This window comes from Pan troglodytes, chromosome 1 (genome assembly GCF_028858775.2).
Source record: "Pan troglodytes isolate AG18354 chromosome 1, NHGRI_mPanTro3-v2.0_pri, whole genome shotgun sequence".
Taxonomy (NCBI): domain Eukaryota; kingdom Metazoa; phylum Chordata; class Mammalia; order Primates; family Hominidae; genus Pan; species Pan troglodytes.
This window is the reverse complement of record NC_072398.2, coordinates 87,905,088-87,922,691: the sequence shown is the minus strand read 5'-3', so window position 1 is coordinate 87,922,691 and position 17,604 is coordinate 87,905,088. Positions and strand designations below refer to the sequence as shown.

General features: G+C 45.8%; 2 protein-coding genes across 8 annotated transcripts in view; one reads left to right on the top strand and one right to left on the bottom strand.

The window, feature by feature from the left end:
* MPZ (myelin protein zero) overlaps nucleotides 1–11,734 on the bottom strand; it is a 30,167-nt gene extending 18,433 nt beyond the window's left edge. Inside the window, exons 1-6 of one of the 3 annotated variants that reach the window (XM_001173975.7) lie at nucleotides 11,533–11,721; nucleotides 8,950–9,116; nucleotides 8,410–8,623; nucleotides 8,031–8,166; nucleotides 7,810–7,870; nucleotides 6,431–7,679 (exon numbers count right to left, since the gene is read on the bottom strand). In XM_001173975.7, coding sequence (XP_001173975.1) covers nucleotides 7,578–7,679; nucleotides 7,810–7,870; nucleotides 8,031–8,166; nucleotides 8,410–8,623; nucleotides 8,950–9,116; nucleotides 11,533–11,629 — 777 coding nt within the window. In that variant the 5' untranslated portion in view covers nucleotides 11,630–11,721 and the 3' untranslated portion in view covers nucleotides 6,431–7,577. Of the gene's footprint in view, nucleotides 1–6,430; nucleotides 7,680–7,809; nucleotides 7,871–8,030; nucleotides 8,167–8,409; nucleotides 8,624–8,949; nucleotides 9,117–11,532 lie in introns of those variants that run through there. The other 2 variants (XM_063811762.1, XM_009436111.4) reach the window with 2 other exon arrangements.
* Nucleotides 11,735–13,568: 1,834 nt separating this feature from the next.
* SDHC (succinate dehydrogenase complex subunit C) overlaps nucleotides 13,569–17,604 on the top strand; it is a 50,733-nt gene continuing 46,697 nt past the window's right edge. For 4 of the 5 annotated variants that reach the window (XM_009436134.3, XM_016930986.2, XM_001174000.5 and 1 more), the window contains exon 1: nucleotides 13,569–16,086. In XM_009436134.3, the coding sequence (XP_009434409.2) occupies nucleotides 15,974–16,086 (113 nt within the window). In that variant the 5' untranslated portion in view covers nucleotides 13,569–15,973. Of the gene's footprint in view, nucleotides 16,418–17,604 lie in introns of all 5 variants that reach the window. The other variant, XM_054687497.2, reaches the window with a different exon arrangement.

Here is a 17,604-nt window from a genome sequence, read left to right as displayed (position 1 = left end):
AATGTTGAATACTGCTGAGAGGATGAGGAAGACAAGAGTGACCACCGAATCTGCAAAATAAGCATCATTAATGCCCTTTGAAACAAGCAGTTTTAGTGGAGTGATGAGGATAGAGACATGATTGAAGTGGGTTGAAGAGAGAATGGGAGGTATTAAATATAGTATCCTAGACTTGTTCAAGGAGTTTTGCTATACAGGGAAGCGGAGAAACGGGGCAGTATCTGGAGGTAGGAATTTCGGAGATATTAAGAAATGTATAGAGGCCGGGTGCAGTGGCTTACGCCTGTAATCCCAGCACTTTGGGAGGCCGAGGCTGGTGGATCATGAGGTCAAGAGATCGAGACCATCCTGGCCAACATGGTTAAACCCTGTCTCTACTAAAAATACAAAAAAATTAGCTAGGCGTGGTGGCGCGCGCCTGTAATCCCAGCTACTCAGGAGGCTGAGGCAGGAGAATCGCTTGAACCTGGGAGGTGGAGGTTGCAGTGAGCCGAGATCTCGCCACGGCACTCCAGCCTGGCGACAGAGTGAGACTCCATCCGCCCCCCACCAAAAAAAAAAAATGTGTAGAAAGACATTTCATATGTCTTGTGTTTTATCCATCATCACCAGTTGTCTTTTGTCTTTGTTTATAATGTATTTTGCCATTAAAGAGGTTGAACTAGGTTGGGCGTGGTGGCTCATGCCTGTAATCCCAGCATTTTGGGAGGCCGAGGTGGGAGGATCACTTGAGGTCACGAGTTTGAGACCAGCCTGCCCAACATGACGAAACCCCATCTGTACTAAAAATACAAAAATTAGCCGGGCATGGTGATGGACACCTGTAATCCCAGCAACATGGGAGGCTGAGGCAGGAGAATCACTTGAACCCAGGAGGTGAAGGTTGCAGTGAGCCAAGATTGTGCCATTGCACTCCAGCCTGGGTGACACAGCGAGACGCCATCTCAAAAAAAAAAAAGAGAGAGAGATTGAATTTCTTTTTTTTTTTTTTTTAATGTAGTCAACTTTATTCTCCTTAAACCACAAAATAGAGTCTTTGGTTGTACAAACATCACTAGTTACAGTCTCGCCCAGGTCTCTGCTGGGGTGGGGCAGTTAGTCAGAGGCCAGAACTCCTGCAGGGTCTCTTTAAAATGCTAACACTCAGGTTAAAAGACTCGGGGCAAGGGTGGTGCTGGAGCTGGCAGAGCCCCCACCTCAAGTCTGGGGGACCTGCCTGCTCCTCTAGGAGGGCACAGGGCCCAGGCCACAGCGCCCAGGCCTTACGAGGCGGCAGCTGCTACACAGCGCCACATCTTCAGGGCCCACAGCCCCGGGAGATTGAACTTTTTATCACTTTCTTTTATGATTTCCGGATTTCCTGTCTTGCCTAAAGACCTTCCCCATTTGGAGATTAAACAAATATTTTTATTTCCTTCTAATATTTGTCTTTTTAAAATTTTTATTTTATTTTTGTATAGGATGTGAGGGAAAAAACTTTTTACTTTGATTTCTTCCAGGCGTGTAAGTCAACTGTGCCAATGCCAATATATTTTATTAAATAATCAATTCATTTACCACTGAACTGAAATGCTTTTTTTTTGAGACAAGATCTTGCTCTATCACCCCGGCTGAAGTACAGTGATGCGATTTTGGCTCGCTGCAACCTCCACCTCCTGGGCTCAAGCGAGCCTCCCGCCTCAGCTTCCGGAGTAGTTGGGACTACAGGTACGCAACATCATGACTGGCTAATTTTTTTTTTTCTTTTTTTTTTTTTTTTTTTGAGATGGACTCTCACTGTGTCGCCCAGGCTGGAGTACAGTGGTGCGATTTTGGCTCACTGCAAGCTCCACCTCCCGGGTTCACGCCAGTCTCCTGCCTCAGCCTCCCAAGTAGCTGGGACTACAGGCGCCCGCCACCACGCCCGGCTAATTCTTTTTGTATTTTTTAGTAGAGACGGGGTTTCACCGTGTTAGCTAGGATGGTCTCAATCTCCTAACCTTGTGATCCGCCCGCCTTGGCCTCCCAAAGTGCTGGGATTACAGGGGTAAGCCACCGCGCCCAGCCACGACTGGCTAATTTTTGTATTTTTTGTAGAGATGGCAGTTTCACCATGTTGCCCAGGCTGGTCTCGAACTCCTGGACTCAAGCAATCCGCCTGCCTTGGCCTCCCAAAGTGCTGGCATTACAGGCGAGAGCCAATGTGCCCAGCTGACAAAGGTTTTTAAAGGCAAAATGAGGAGGCTCACATAATTGTTTTGAAATATTAATAATTATCCTTTGCTACAATAATCAATAAAGACAATGCCAGTTGGAGGTTTGACAGACAGTTGTTGGGCAGATGTCCTTGTAGATGTAATTTTTGTGTAAGGTCGTGAACAGCATTTGTGCAAGGTTGCAGTTTTTGCATTTTTTTTGTTTGTTTAATTTCAACTTTTATTTTAGATTCAGGGGGTACATGAACAGGTTTGTTACATTGGTATACTGTGTGATGCTGAGGTTTGGGGTACAAATTATGCCGTCACTAGGTAGTGAGCATAGCACCCAATGAGTACTTTTTCAGCCCATCCCTCCTCTTTCTTTCCCCTCAAATAGGCCCCAGTGTCTATTGTTCCTATTGTTATGTCCATATATACCCGATGCTTAGCTCTCACTTATAAGTGAGAACATGCAAAGATAAAGAAAAAATTTGGCTGCAATATAGTAGGCAAAATTCATTTGCAAGGAGATCAGAAAGCCATTTGATTATAGCCTAATCCAAATAGATTTATCATTTAATTTAATAATTTAACGAGGGGGAAGGGAATATTTCAAAAACGTTTAATGTTTATTTCTCATAGAATTAAAAAAAAATTTATTTATGGCCAGGCGCGGTGGCTCACGCCTGTAATCCCAGCACTTTGGGAGGCCAAGGCAGATGGATTACCTGAGGCTAGGGGTTTGAGACTAGCCTGGCCAACATAGTGAAACCCCGTCTCTACTAAAAATACAAAAATTAGCTAGGCATAGTGGGCGCCTGTAATGCCAGATACTCGGGGGGCTAAGGCAGGAGAATTGCTTGAACCCGGGAGGCAGAGGTTGCAGTGAGCTGAGATCACGTCATCACACTTCAGCCTGGGCAATAAGACCAAAACTCAGTCTCAAAAAAAAAAAAAATTATTTCCATAGGTTTTTGGGGTACAGGTGGTGTTTGGTTACATGAGTAAGTTCTTTAGTGGTGATTTGTGAGATTTTGGTGCACCCATCACCTTAGCAGTATACACTGAACCTAATTTGTAGTTTTTTTATCCCTCACCACCCCCACCCACCCTTTCCCCTGAGTCCCCATTTTGCATTCTTTTGTCATAGCTTTTGTTATCAAGTATTTATGCATGAGAACCTGTTTCTTCATAGCCCTCCCTGGCTCTGTTTGTCAGGGTTTTCTTTTGTTTTGTTTTTGTTTTTTTGTTTGTTTTTGGGTTTTTTTTTTTTTTTTTGAGACGGAGTCTCGCTCTGTTGCCCAGGCTAGAGTGCAGTGGCATGACCTCAGCTTACTGCAGCCTCCCCCTCCTAGGTTCAAGCGATTCCCCTGCTTCAGCCCCCTGAGTAGCTGGGATTACAGGTGAGCACCACTATGTCTGGCTAATGTTTTATATTTTTAGTAGAACGGAGTTTCACCATGTTGGCCAGGCTGGTCTTGAACTCATGACCTCAAGTGATCCACCCACCTCAGCTCCCAAAGTGCTGGGATTACAGGCGTGAGCCACTGCGCTTGGCCCTGTTTTTCTTTTTTAACACGAGTGTCTCCATCTTGATTCTGACAACTTTCACATATTGTTACTTAATAAATCTTATAATTTTTTTCATACAGGTTATGTACCTTTCTTGTTAATTTTTGTTTCTGTTCTTTTTACTGTCATCAGTGGGCTTCCCTATTATTTTCATTTCTAGCTAGATTTCTAGTTATAGACTGAAATTAATTTATTTTATAATCACACTACCAGATTGACTTCTTAGTTCAATACATGTCTAGTTGCATCTTATGGATTTCCTAGAAACACAATTATATTATCTGCAAATAAAGATAAGTTTCTCATCTATGTATACAGATTGTTCCTTGTTTTTGGTTTATTACACTAGCTAAATTCTTCAAATATAATACTGAATATTATTAGCGATAATGTATGTACTGTCTTTTTTGTTTTAATGACAATGGCTGCAATATTTCATATTTCATATGCTTTTTAAATGATTTTTGAAAAATAGTGTCCATTATGGTTATTTCTATTACTATTTTACTTAGAATGTTTTGTAGGAATAGCTACTAAAAAACAATTGCTTTTTTTTTTACATCTCCTCTTGATAGAATTACGTTTTTTCCCTGATGATATAACACATCCTGTTAGTAAATTTCCTGATACTGAACTATTCTTTCATTCCCAGAGTAAATTCTTCATGGTCATAATTTATTATTTTATTAACTCATTGTGGAATTCTCTTTTGCAAATATTTTATTTAGACTTTTTGTATGCGTATTCATAAATTGGGTTATAATCTTTTTTTTTTATGGTTAACACTGAAAAAGGCTTTAAATTATTCTCAAAGGGCTCACATGCCTGGGCAAAATTATTGCTATTATTAACAATGCACTGAGGATTGTGAACGATTTATTTCAAAGTAATAATTAGATGGGATTCAAAGTTCCCCATATAACAATGTCATTTCCCTTTATCTGAATCATTATTCTAGACTTTATTTAATGCTTTACTGCAGAGGAAAGAAAGGGGGGATGTGGCTTACTTTGTTGGGGATTGTGGAAAATGGGCACAGTCCTGGAAAAACCCACATTAAGTGTGCAATGCTTGTGAAAATGCCTAATGCAAAGATTGCAAAATGTTGTCCCAGGGTACCAGGATTCTTGATGGAATAAGAAATATTAAAATAATTGGATAAACTGAGCTAGCAAAATGCAGGTGACTGATAAATTTTAGAACAAAAGTGTAATTAAATGAGAAGCTTTTAGCTATACTCTATCTCATAAGTAGCATAATATTTCATTTGACTCTCTCTCTCTCTCCTTTTTTTTTTTTTTTATGAGACATAGTCTCGCTGTGTTGCCCAGGCTGGAGTGCAGCGGCATGATCTCGGCTCACTGCAACCTCCGCCTCCCCGGTTCAAGCAATTCTCGTGCCCCAGCTGCCCAAGTAGCCAGGGTTAGAAGGCGTTCACCACCATGCTGGGCTAATTTTTGTATTTTTAGTGGAGACAGTGTTTAGCCATGTTGGTCAGGCTGGCCTCAACCTCCTGGCCTGAAGTGATCTGCCCACCTCGGCCTCCCAAAGTGCTGGCATTACAGGCATGAGCCACCACATCCAACCTCATTTGACTCTCCTGACAGTCTGGGAAGTTTAAGCAGGGAACCCAGCTGCAACTATCTAATGAATAATGGACAGTTTAGCATCTTAACTAATAAGGAATCTTGGGCTTAAGATATTCCCAACTTTATTACTGGGTTGTGACTAAGTTTCCTCTCCCACTTCCCCCCAACAAAAGGCTATATATACTCTATTAGCTTTTATATTTAAATGAAGGCAGATTGATTTTTTTTAAAGACATTGAAGACACCCCTCAAACAAATAGAAGCACTCTGGGTTTTGGTAAAGCTGGTGTTAATCATATCTTTAGCTTCTTAACAAGGGGAATAAATTACTTGTGGGCACTTTGGGTTTTTTTGTGCCATCAGTAATCCCCAGGGGAAAATGATACGTATATGTTTTTCCACAATCAGTTCAGGATACGAGGATATTAATGGTATACCTAAATCAACATACCAACAAACTAGCTAATGAGGTATTAATAGTATACCTATTAATAGGTAAACAGAAGTAAAATCATGTACCAACAAAACAAAGCAGTGATTGTTTAGAGAGGTGAATGGGATTTGTGCTAATTTGTAAAGTGTACTACCTTAGGCAAGCACTAGAAACAAATATTGAACACCTTAATATTTAGTTGTATATCAACTTACAGTTTACAAAGTTTTCCATACACAGGATCTCATTTGATTATTATAAAATCCCTAGGAATTAATCAGGGCAGATATCATTATCTCAGTTGTTTACAAGTACATAAACAAGCTTACCAAAGTCAGGTAACTGTCCTGGGGATCACACAGCTAGAGAGTGGCTGGGATGTTTTAAAATTCAGATCTTGGTGAAGACAGATTCTGCGTTTTAACTCATGTAAAAGCAGAGACTGACAGAGTTTACAACGTAGTATAATCTCACTGATTATTTGCTGAAGGTATGAATGTGTCTTGTGAGGCTATTTCAGAGTTCTTTCTAGTATACTATATAAGCCCACCCCAAAAAAACAAACTAAACAACTGAAGCCAAGTATGGAAGGTTGGGGATGGGATAAGGGGCAGGAATTATTCCCAGGAGGACTAGGAAATTCTAGACAAGGCAGCAGCTTCTGGAAATGTCAGTGTTTATTAAACATTTAAGGACATTTGGAGGTTTGAGAAGAAATATACAGAATGTAGAAAAATCCTAAGAATCCCCTGTGGCTGCAGTGCAGCCTCTTCCTCCCCCCCCCGCCCCCCCATTTCCCATTTGTTTTTCCTGCTTTTTGTTTGGTTGTTTAAAAACCATTTCTTAAGGCTCATTTGCCCCCTCCCCCACTCCCTGACCTATGAGGATCCATTCTCTCTCTCTCTCTGTCTCTCTCCTCAAGACCTGGAGTCCCAGAACAGTGCTCCAAAGTGGTCAGGGGGAACCAATGCTATAACGAAGTGTGAGGATCAGGGGCCCCTCTGCTTGGGCTGGCTCTTCATTAAGGACTTAAGGGGGGCGTGAATTGCAAAAGCCACATGACGTCATTGGTCCTCAGTCACGGGTGTAAGGGCAGAGGATGAGCACAGGTAAACAAACAAAGAATGGATTAAAAAATAAAAAATAATAACCTAAATAAACCCTGAAGGAGAGTCTGATCTGGGTGCTCTGGGTATTAGCTGGGGGGACAGAGTATGGAGCTGGGCCACCTGGTAGAGGGGAGGGAGGGACGGGAGAGGAAACAGCCAGGGGGACAGGCTGGGGGATGCAGGAGATGGGAATGCCAGGTGGCCTGGACTTGAGGCAGAGGGTATCAAAGTCCCTTTCTTCTCAGTGCTCAGGTGGACAGGCACCAAACACACAGCCCCCGGGGCAGGTGAGGGGTAGGATTAGCTCCTGGGCTCCCAGAAAGACAGGGGTGAAGGTGGGGGAGAATACAATTGCCTGGGGAATGAATTCTGGAATGAAACTTACATCTCAAAGGGAGGTGAGGGCAGGGCAGGGCGGGGGAGCAAAGAGGGAAAGCACCTAGACGGGGGTAAGAGGAGCCTAGGTCCCCCTGCTCTGGCAGGGCCTGGGGTGGGGGGGTGGCGATCACTTGTCCGAGTTCAGGCCCATCATGTTCTTGAGGGCGTTTTTGAGGCTGGTTCTGCTGGGGGACTTGACAGCAGGCCGGAGCTCCGAGCTCTGCTCATCCTTTCGTAGCTCCATCTCGATGACCATCACCTTTGGGCCTTTGGCGGACTCCACCCCTAACCCCCGATCCCCCGCCCGGCCCGCTAACCGCTATTTCTTATCCTTGCGAGACTCCCCCAGCCCCTTGGCCTTCTTCTCACTGACAGCTTTGGTGCTTCTGCTGTGGTCCAGCATTGCATACAGCACTGGCGTCTAGGGGAGGGGCGCACACATCAGTCACCGAGCGACTGGGGCTTGACTGTTCCCATCCCACCCCTCACTGCTGCCCGGCGGCTCCCAGGGTTCTCCTTCCCATCTTATCCAGGCCCCAAGTCCCGCTAACCTGCCGCCCGCGCTTCGACGCGTCCTTTCCTGGCTTGTGCAATTTCCCCTTCTCCATGGCACTGCAAGAAGAGAGACTGCTGTACGTTTGGCCTCGCCGGAACCCCTTGCACCGCGGACACAGCTTCCTCTTCCCCTTGGCCCTCCCACCCACTGGAGTAGTCTCCGCCCAGATGGGGGATAGTGGGGGGAGGGGGAGGGGAGCTAGGCTCCGCCCCTTACCTGAGCCTCCTCTGCAGGGCCGCCTGCCTGCGTAGCCAGCAGTACCGAACCACGTAGAAAAGCAGCAGCAGCAACAGCACCACCCCGAGGACACCCCCGATCACAGCTCCCAGCACCACCCCGTACCTAGTTGGCACTAGGAGGGGTGGGAAAAGAAGTGGGAGAATGAGCAGGGCCCTGTATCTGTGGTTCCTAGTCCGCGTGTATGCCCTGCATTGAGGATGTAGGACTCCCAGCCAAAACTGCCTTCTGCCCACGCTCCCAGAGCTTGAATAAAGGTCCTTAGGCCGGGCTTTTTGCCTCTTCCCCCAACCTGTCAGTCCTCCCTGATCCCCTCCCAAACTGCTTCCCATACCCTTGTCCCCATCCCTTCTCACACCTTTTTCAAAGACATACAGCGTGACCTGAGAGGTCTTGCCCACTATGTCTGGAGGGTTTTTGACGTCACAAGTGAACGTGCCATTGTCACTGTAGTCTAGGTTGTGTATGACAATGGAGCCATCCTTCCAGCGAGGGTCCCCTACCCACTGGATGCGCTCTTTGAAGGTCCCCACCTCGTCAATGTAGGGTTGTCCCTTGGCATAGTGGAAGATCTATGAGGAATGAGGGGAAGCATGTGAGAGGGCCCTAATGAGAACACAGCTGTCAAAGCTTAGCTCCATAATTTGTTACAGAAAGAAAAAAGCAAAAAAAAAAAAAAGCTTCACTCCAGCCTCAGGGTAAGGGATCTTGGGCTGGAAAGGGTAGTGCTGGAGAAGGGAGGACAATGTAGTCAGGGTGACAAAGACTGTCATTTACCTTGCCAAAGTTGGGGTTATGGCTCAAAAAGGATTTCCCCCTCCTTAGCCCAAGTTATCTTTTTTGTTGTTCTTTGAAGCACTTTCTGTTATCCAACCCCAGGATTCCCCCAGGCACTCACCGAAATGGCATCTCTGCCCCCTTCGGGCTGGTAGCGCCAGGTGAAGGAGATGTCATCTGAGACCCACTCACTGGACCAGAAGGAGCAGTGCAGGGTCACCCGGGAGCCCACAGCACCATGGACCTCCCTGTCGGTGTAAACCACGATGGCCTGGGCCGGGGACAGCACTGCAAGCACAAAGTGGGGAATCAGATGCACCTATGGGCCCAGTAAGGGATACAGAGGAAGTGAGATCAGTAGGAAATCAAGTGCTGAGTCACAGGTCAGAGGCCAATTTGGAAAAGAAACAACAAATTCTGAGCCCCAAGTCTCTGGGGACTAACTGAACAGATGAGCATAAATGCTGTGTCTGTCAAGCTCTTCAGCATGTCTGTAGAGAAGATGAAATCAGCAGTAACAGAATTCTCTTGAGGACTTCCAGAGATTGGGTTCTGTCTTTAAGTCTCACTTCCTCTTTGGGTCAGTATCTAACTTTTAAGCTATCCTTTAGATGCAGTGTTCTAAATTTTTAAAATTTATTATAAATTATACAGGTAATACATATTGTACTCTTCTTATAAACTATTCAAGCAATAGAAATAAAACAAAAGTCTCCTTTGACACTTAGCCCAACAAATTCCTTTCCTGTATTCCCTTCCAAGATGTAACAAGTTATCCATTTAATTGAATCAAACTCAGTATAAACTCAATAAACTCAAGATATACACATACTTACAACAAATAGTTTTGTGGAGTTTTTTTTCCACATACATATTGCATTGTATTATAGTGTTTTTTTGCTTAAGAACTTACGTATCTGGAGGAGCTTTCCCTGTTGATTCATAGATATCAATCTTATTTTAACAGCTGCATTGGATTTCACAATACAGCAAACTCAAATTTCTTGCAGAAAAAAATGAAGATAACTAGAAAATATAAGTCTTCTTCCCTGGCACAACTGTCCTCATTGCTGAATCCCTGGTTGCCATACAGCTTGCTCTTGACTGGAGAGTCAGGAAGGGAAGGGCCTCATACCCCTCTCAGCTGGGTGCAGAGCAAGACCCCAAGCCTACAGCTCAGATGACCCTACATGTGAGCCCTCTATGGTTCAACTGTCCTCACCTTCCTCTTGGCCATTGTGGCCCAGTGCCATCCCCAAGACTTACCCACACAAGGAAGGTCATTCCAGAGAGACTATGTGTGTGGGCTGGCCCCAGGGAGGGGCAACTGTAGACCTTTTTGTTCTACAGGAGGGGGAGGTGGCAACCAAACAAAGTTCCATTGTCTGACCAACGCTGGGGGGCTCATGCCACCCCTACTCCCACCCCAACTGTCCTGAATCTCTCACCTCAGCATGCAATACCATGTACTTACCTTCTGGAACTTCCACCTTAGAACCTTCTTGGGAATCCCCCTTGTGTAACAAGGGAGATAATTCACTGGCTCTAACTTCTATTCCTCCTGTTACAATATCAACCATTGCCCTTCTCAGCTGTGCTCAATGGTTCTATGAGTGGAACAAGTGTTGAGACAGAACCCTCCCTCTTCCTTATACATCAAGATTCCTTCCCCCTATTTCCCTCACTATGCCCTTCTCCAACTCTCTATCTTTAACATTTTCTCAGGGTACCCCCAAATAGCCCAGTACAACCCAGAAGAGTCTAGGGCTCAAGCAGCTGACAGCAGAGAACCCTGGGCATTCTGGCCAGCCCCCTTTCCCTTGATGTCCTCCCCACCACCCCCACTTGCCTATGGCTCACTCATTGCACTAGGATTCAGGGCAGTTCAGAGAAGGGAAGGGGCCATTCCAATAATCCTGCTTTGACCTCTTACTCACCCAACATCTGCCAGGGGGCAAGGAAAGGGCTGGTCAGCTTGTGAAGGAAGACAGCTTTAGAGGGATAAGATCCTAGAATCTCATAGAACCTCACTCCATTCACCCACACAACAGGTGAGGAGCCATAGAGAGACAAAAAATCTGAGGAGCTGAGACCACAAACCTGGGCTCCTTACTTAGATCGCACTCTCTTTTTCCTTCTGGGAAACTAAGGTTAAGGCACCTCCTGCACTGCTAGGGGACGAGTGGGAACCAAACCCAGGTGTTTGAGCCTATTTCTTTATGTAATCTAACACTGCTTCCCACCAGGCTGTTAGCATGGCTCTGGGGGCATGCTACTATTTCCAACCTGGGTCCAGCCATGCCCACCACTCAGGGAAGCTTGCTACACTCTCTTTTACCCTTTCTTTTAAAATAAAACCTCTACTTCCTCCCTCTACGTGCATATTTTTTTCTTTTCATATATATATATATATATATATATTTTTTTTTTTTTAATTTTACAGATGGAGTCTGGTTATGTTGTCCAGGCTGGTCTCCAACTCCTGGGGCTCAAATAATTATCCCACCTTGGCCTCCCAAAGTGCTGGGATTACAGGCATGAGCCACCATGCCCAGCCGCATATTTTTTCTTTCTGAATATAATGTCACCTTCCTGCTCCTGCTTGTTCTTTCTTTGGTTGCAGTGGGGAGTGCAGCAAAGGCTGTGGGGATTGCTGAGAGACACCTGAGTCCCAAGACTCCCAGAGTAGGGTGGCTCCACTTACCCAAAGAAGAGAAGAGCAGCACAGCCAAGACAGGGCTGGGGCTGGATGAGGGAGCCCCAGGAGCCATAGCTGGGGCAGGGGCAGGGGCCCGGAGCATCTGTGGGGTTGAGAAAGTGGGGGACCAGGAACTGAACGGGGGGTTCCTGGAACGTGCTTAAAATCCCCTAGGGCCCCAGCATGAGGGGGCTGTCCTCAGCCAGTAACCAATTGCAGCCTGGCATGTGCAGTTGAGAGGTGGTGGGGAGGGGGGCAGAGTGCAGGGAGCAGAAGGGGCATTGTATAGTCTGGGTGGAGGGGTGCGGGGACACATACCACCCCATACACAGAGGGCTTTGTGTCCACTGGCCTCCCCCTGCCCCAGGCTGGAATGTTGTGGGGGGTGGTGAGGGAGAGGGACAAAAACAGGGACACTGACACACTTCTCTGAGGGATAGATACGGAACCTCAATGTAAAGGCCATAAAAAGGGATTCCTCCTCAGCCTCCTTGCCTGAGAGAGGCTGCCTCACAGCCCTAGGAACTAGAGGGAGGTTTCCCCCAGAGAACTCTGAAAATAGGATATCCCTTGTTATCTCCACTAATGTGGCCTGCATTACAGACTTCTTGAGATGACCAAGTCCTATGGGAGTTTTTTTCCCCGCACCTCCCTTCATCCTGTGCGATTCTTCCCAGACAGAAGTTTTTCTCCACTGGACTATTTCCAGGCAAGAAGCCCCTGACCTTTCCGTTTGTCAAGAAGTCCTTCAATGCTTCATGCTGCTGTTTAAGTCCATTTCAATTTATTTCAAGGCTACAAAATTGTATTAAGTGCCAGCAATACGTAAAGTATGAGAATGCAGGTAATAGAGAGAGGAATAAAAATTAAGTCCTTCCCGCAAGGAGTTGAAAATTTGGTTTGGGGAGGTGGAGATGGGAGGATCAGAGGACAAACCCATCAACAATCAAGTATAATAAGCCATGATACTTCCTTTAGTAATGAACAAAACGCTGGGAGTACAAAAGAGGGGCACACACAGCTGCAACATCAGGAAGACTGAGTAAGTTATATGAGAGATTAAAGACAAAATAAACTTTAATAAATGAAGTTTATGTCAGGCATAGTGGCTGACACCTGTAATCTCAGCACTTTGGTAGGCTTATGCAGGAGGATTGCTTGAGTTTAGGAGTTTGAGACCTGTCTGGGCAACATAGCAAGACCTCGCCTCTACCAAAATTTTTTAAAAAATCAGCTGGGCATGTTGTCACATGCTTGTAGTCCCAGCTACTTGGGAGGCTGAGGCAGGAAGATCGCTTGAACCTGGGAAATCAAGGCTGCAGCGAGCTATGATTGTGCCACTGCTTTCCACCCTGGGCTACAGAATGAAACTCTGTCTCAAAAATAAATAAATAAATAATCAAACAAATAAATAGTTCAGAGGGAAGAATAGTTGTGTCTAGGAGGCAATGTTAGATATGAATCAGCCTTGAAGGATGACTGTCATTTTGGAAAGGGAGATAGGGAGGGTTACCAGAAGATAGAACAGCAAAAGCAAGGACAAAGAGGTGAGACAGAGAGAGAGAGAATGTGTGTGTGTGTGTGTGTGTGTGTGTGTGTGTGTGTATGAGATGTAGGTTTCTGAAGTGTTGGATATATTCAGGGCCGATCTTGTGCCATCCACTTTGACTTGATTTGGGGAAACTTGAAGTGGCATAGTCAGAAATGAGACTGGACAGGAAAGTTGAAACCAGTTTGTGAAAGGCCTTAAATGACAGGTGAAAGAAGGTGAATTCAATTTGGTACATCATGAGAACCTGAAGGTGTTGGGGTGGAGTTAGCAATGGGGATGTCTACATAACCAGAGCTGAGGTTTTTTTGTTTGTTGAGGCAGTCTCGCTCTGTTGCCCAGGCTGGAATGCAGTGGCATGATCATGGCTCACTGCAGCCTTGACCTCTGAGGCTCAAGCAATTGTCCTACCTCAGCTTTCCAAGTAGCTGGGAACTACAGGCGCATGCCAGCATGCTGGGCTAGTTAAAAAATTTTTTTTTTTTTTCAGAGATAAGGTCTTGCTCTGTGGCCCAGGCTGTAGTGCAGTGGTGCAATGATAGCTCACTGCAGCCTCAACCTCCCATGCTCAAGCAATCCTCCCACTTCAGCCTCCAGATTAGCTGAGCCACAGGCAGCCACCACCATACCCAGCTAATTTTTCAATTTTTTGTAGAGATGAGGATCTCACTATGTTGCTCAGGTTGGTCTTGAACTCCTATACTCAAGTGATCCTTCTGCCTTGGCTTCCCTAAGTACTGGGATTACAGGTGTGAGTCACCGTGCCTTACCTCTAGAAGTTAATTTAAGTGGGGTGGTCATTGTTATTCCTGCTATGAGACCACTGCAGGCTCACCCAGGTGAAGGACAGTGTCCTGGTACCTTCCTGGCATCTCATTAGACCACAGCCCTGGTGGGTTTGGTCATTAGTATTAGATTTGGGTTGTGGAATTCTATTATGGGATTGCTTATGAAGTCCATAGGCAAAACCATCATCATTGACAAATGTTTACAGGATGTTGTAGTCAACATTTCTATAAAACAGCAATTCAAAGTACAAAAAAAAAAAAAAACCCCAAAACTCTCCCCTCCAAAATTTCCACCTAACTCCACCTCCCAACTGTAAGCAATCATTTCCTCTTTATCTAACCACCCCTTTTATCTACACCCTCTTCAATGGGTTGTTGCTACTTTCTTTGTTGCATGTCTTTATTGATCCTGCTAAGGCTATAACCTTCTTGGGGACAGTACAAACATCTGTATCTTTGAATCCCCTACAGAACTTTTCACCGACTGACAAAAAGTCCATAACTACATGCTAAATGAAATTATTAATATTTAAAGAGCTGAGTGGGCTGGGAGTGGTAGCTCGCACCTATAATCCCAGCACTTTGGGAGGCCGAGGCCGGTGGATCACTTGAGATCAGGAGTTCTAGACCAGCCTAGCCAACATGGTGAAATTCCATCTCTACTAAAAATACAGAAAATTAGCCGGGCATGGTGGTGCACGCCTGTAACCCCAGCTACTCGGGGGGAGGCTGAGGCAGGAGAATCGCTTGAACCTGGGAGGCAGAGGCTGCAGTGAGCTGAGATAGCGCCACTGCACTCCAACCTGGGCGACAGAGTGAGACTACGTCTCAAAATAAAAGAAAAAGAAAAAGAAAAACCAAAAAAGATCTGAGTGAAAAAGGCATTCCTTGGGTTTGTTAACGTGAAGCTCCAGAGAGCCAAGTCAATGACTGGAATTTCGATAGCACAAAACTGTATTTAAATATAATAACTAACGAATAAGTTGTTCATTAAATAAAACTTGTTGTTTGAGGTACCCATCATTGAATATGGGGGGGTAGAGTCTTGAAGATCAGCTGTTAGGGGTGTTGCAGAGGAGATCCCTGCATAGATATTTGATTGGATTAGAGAGCCTCTTTCAATCCTAAAGTGTACGAATGTGCTTTGTCAAGCATTATAGAAATGCAAAGTAGTATTATTCATCTGATGCAGAAATAAGTGAATTTGTGCTATTTAAATCCTGAAGTGCAGGGATGCTAAATATACATAAGATCTGAATATTAATATAATTGAGTATTTTTTTTTTGTAGAAATAGGAGTTGCTCTAGCCTGTCCCTTTTACTCCTCTCCACCCTACTCCCCACAAGTCAAGAACTTTTGTGCTCTGTTCCCTTCCTTTATCATTTGCTCTTCTTCTTTCTTCAGTCTTGAGTGCTCGGCAGTTGATTCCTGTGCTTGGGTTCCCTAAAACTGTATATATATATACATATATAAATCAAAGCGTGTTCTTCCCCTCACTCCGGGTTCTTCTAGCTGTGGGTGTCACCCACACAGCGCTGAAACAACGAACAAGGGAGCATTGTCCTCGGCTAGTGGGCGCCTGGTCCATGTGGCAGCTCAAACCCAGGAATTGTGGGGTCTAATCGAGGTGGTTAGATGAGGCTCTTCGTTTTCGGGAATGGTGGTCCGCAAGGTCTTCTCGAGGCCCCTCTACACACTCCCCAACTTAGGTCACAATTTATGTATCTGTCTGGTTAAAGCTTCGTAATAGAAAGGGAGGGAACCCAAAGTATCTTTTCTCTTCGGGGTCTCAACCGGCCAACCACGACGTTTTTAGGCCGACCTGGGAGGCAGGGGGAACGCAACAGACTGCGAAGTCCTTAAGGAAGAATCTAAACAAGTCCGCCGTTTGCTGTTTGGGAGTGCGATACAAAATGAATATGTACGCAGGTGGAACGTAGACTGCAGATTTTGAGCCAGCGGCGTTTCTGCCGAAATCCTGGCAAATTCCGGTAGAAGTCGGCTGCAGGAGGCGGAGGAGGAGACTAAAAAACCAGAAAACAACCAGCAAACCAGCTGGGCAGAGCTGAGCGGAGAAGCTCCAGAGCCTTTTAAAGAGACTCTCGTCACATGACACCCCCAACCCCGACCCCCAGCCGGCGCGCCTCCGCCCTCGGGTGGCGGGGCCGCCTGGCGTCACTTCCGTCCAGACCGGAACCCAGGATGGCTGCGCTGTTGCTGAGGTGACTTTAGTGTGGGACTGGGAGTTGGTGTCCGCGGCCCTCCGGAGATCTGAACTGGCCCCTCACGTTTTGCTGATAACTGTTTATCCTGTGCCTGGGCAGGGAAAGGACCCATGGGTGTGGAGGCCAAGCGCTCGGGGATCCTAGAGACCCCTTTTCCCGTCCCCCCCAGCCGCTCCGGTGCGCTCCGTAGGGCTTCGGGGTCACTGACTTCGTATCGAGGGGCCCTCGGCTCTCGCCCCTTCTGTTTTCCCCACCTCCTCTAGTACTTCTAACGCAAATTGCTCTCAGGCCTGCACCCAGAGCCGAGCTCTGAGAAAACAACTTCAAGGTCAGCCACCCATGGGTCCTACGATTTCGAGAGCGTATTTAGACATTTAGCTTCGGAGAGAGAGATCTTGGTGTATTTTGCCTTTGCTTCGAATGCCTTCAGACACTAGCTGCTCCCACCGTGAGTGGGCGCTGTCTGGGTTCCCAGCGGGCTGCTGGCAAAGGGTGCAGAAGGCCTGGATCCCTACTGGGGTGGCGATTAGCATTAGCACCCAGGGCGGACCTCTGCTGCCCCAGAGCAACCCGGGGAATTCATTTTTAGTTAATCATTTTACTTGGGAGGGAGAGTGAGTGTCCCAGTTTTTCTCTAAAATGTGAATTAGTTGTCCAGAGAAATACCCTAGATTTTCTTTCATTCTGAACTTTCCGCTATCTAGGTCTCATTCTCTGCTCAGCCTCTCTAGTCACAGCGACTAGCGCCTTTAGACACGCCTGGTACAAATCCCAGCATAGTTTTGTGCCAGTCTTATTTTTGGAAATTGTTTGTTATGGAAAATTAGCTTCAATGCTGTTGAGATTTCAATCCCTGATTTCCCCAAATGTGTTCTCATTTCTCTTTCCACTTCAGTCACCCAGTTTAAAAATAGAGGGACTTTGTTTAGTTTTTCTGTGACAAAATGATTCCTCTTGGAGTTGAAATCAGGGTTATCTTAATCCTTCATTTTCTCCCTGTTTTTCATCTCCATATGTATCTTCTGTCTAAGGTATGCCAAGGCTTGTCTTGCCAGTGCTGTCTTCTTTATTCCAGATGGTTTGACCATAATTGAATGCTTTTGAATTCTCTGATATATTTTGGTATCGATGTTAGGGGCTTTTGGTAAAATTAACATTTAGTTTGAAGTGATCATATTGGTTCCAAACAGTTCGTTTTAGGAGTTTTGGAATTAGTGTTTAGAAGCTGAGGATCATTATAGTCATTAAGTGTATCCATACAGTATCATTTTTAGTTGTGCAGCGCTGTCCACTGAAGGGATGGGTCGCCCTTCCACACCTGTGGGTGTTTCTCGTTAGGTGGAACGAGAGACTTGGAAAAGAAAGAGACACAGACAAAGTATAGAGAAAGAAAAACGGGGGCCCAGGGAACCGGCGTTCAGCATACAGAGGATCCCCGCCGGCCTCTGAGTTCCCTTAGTATTTATTGATCATTATTGGGTGTTTCTCGGAGAGGGGGATGTGGCAGGGTCATAG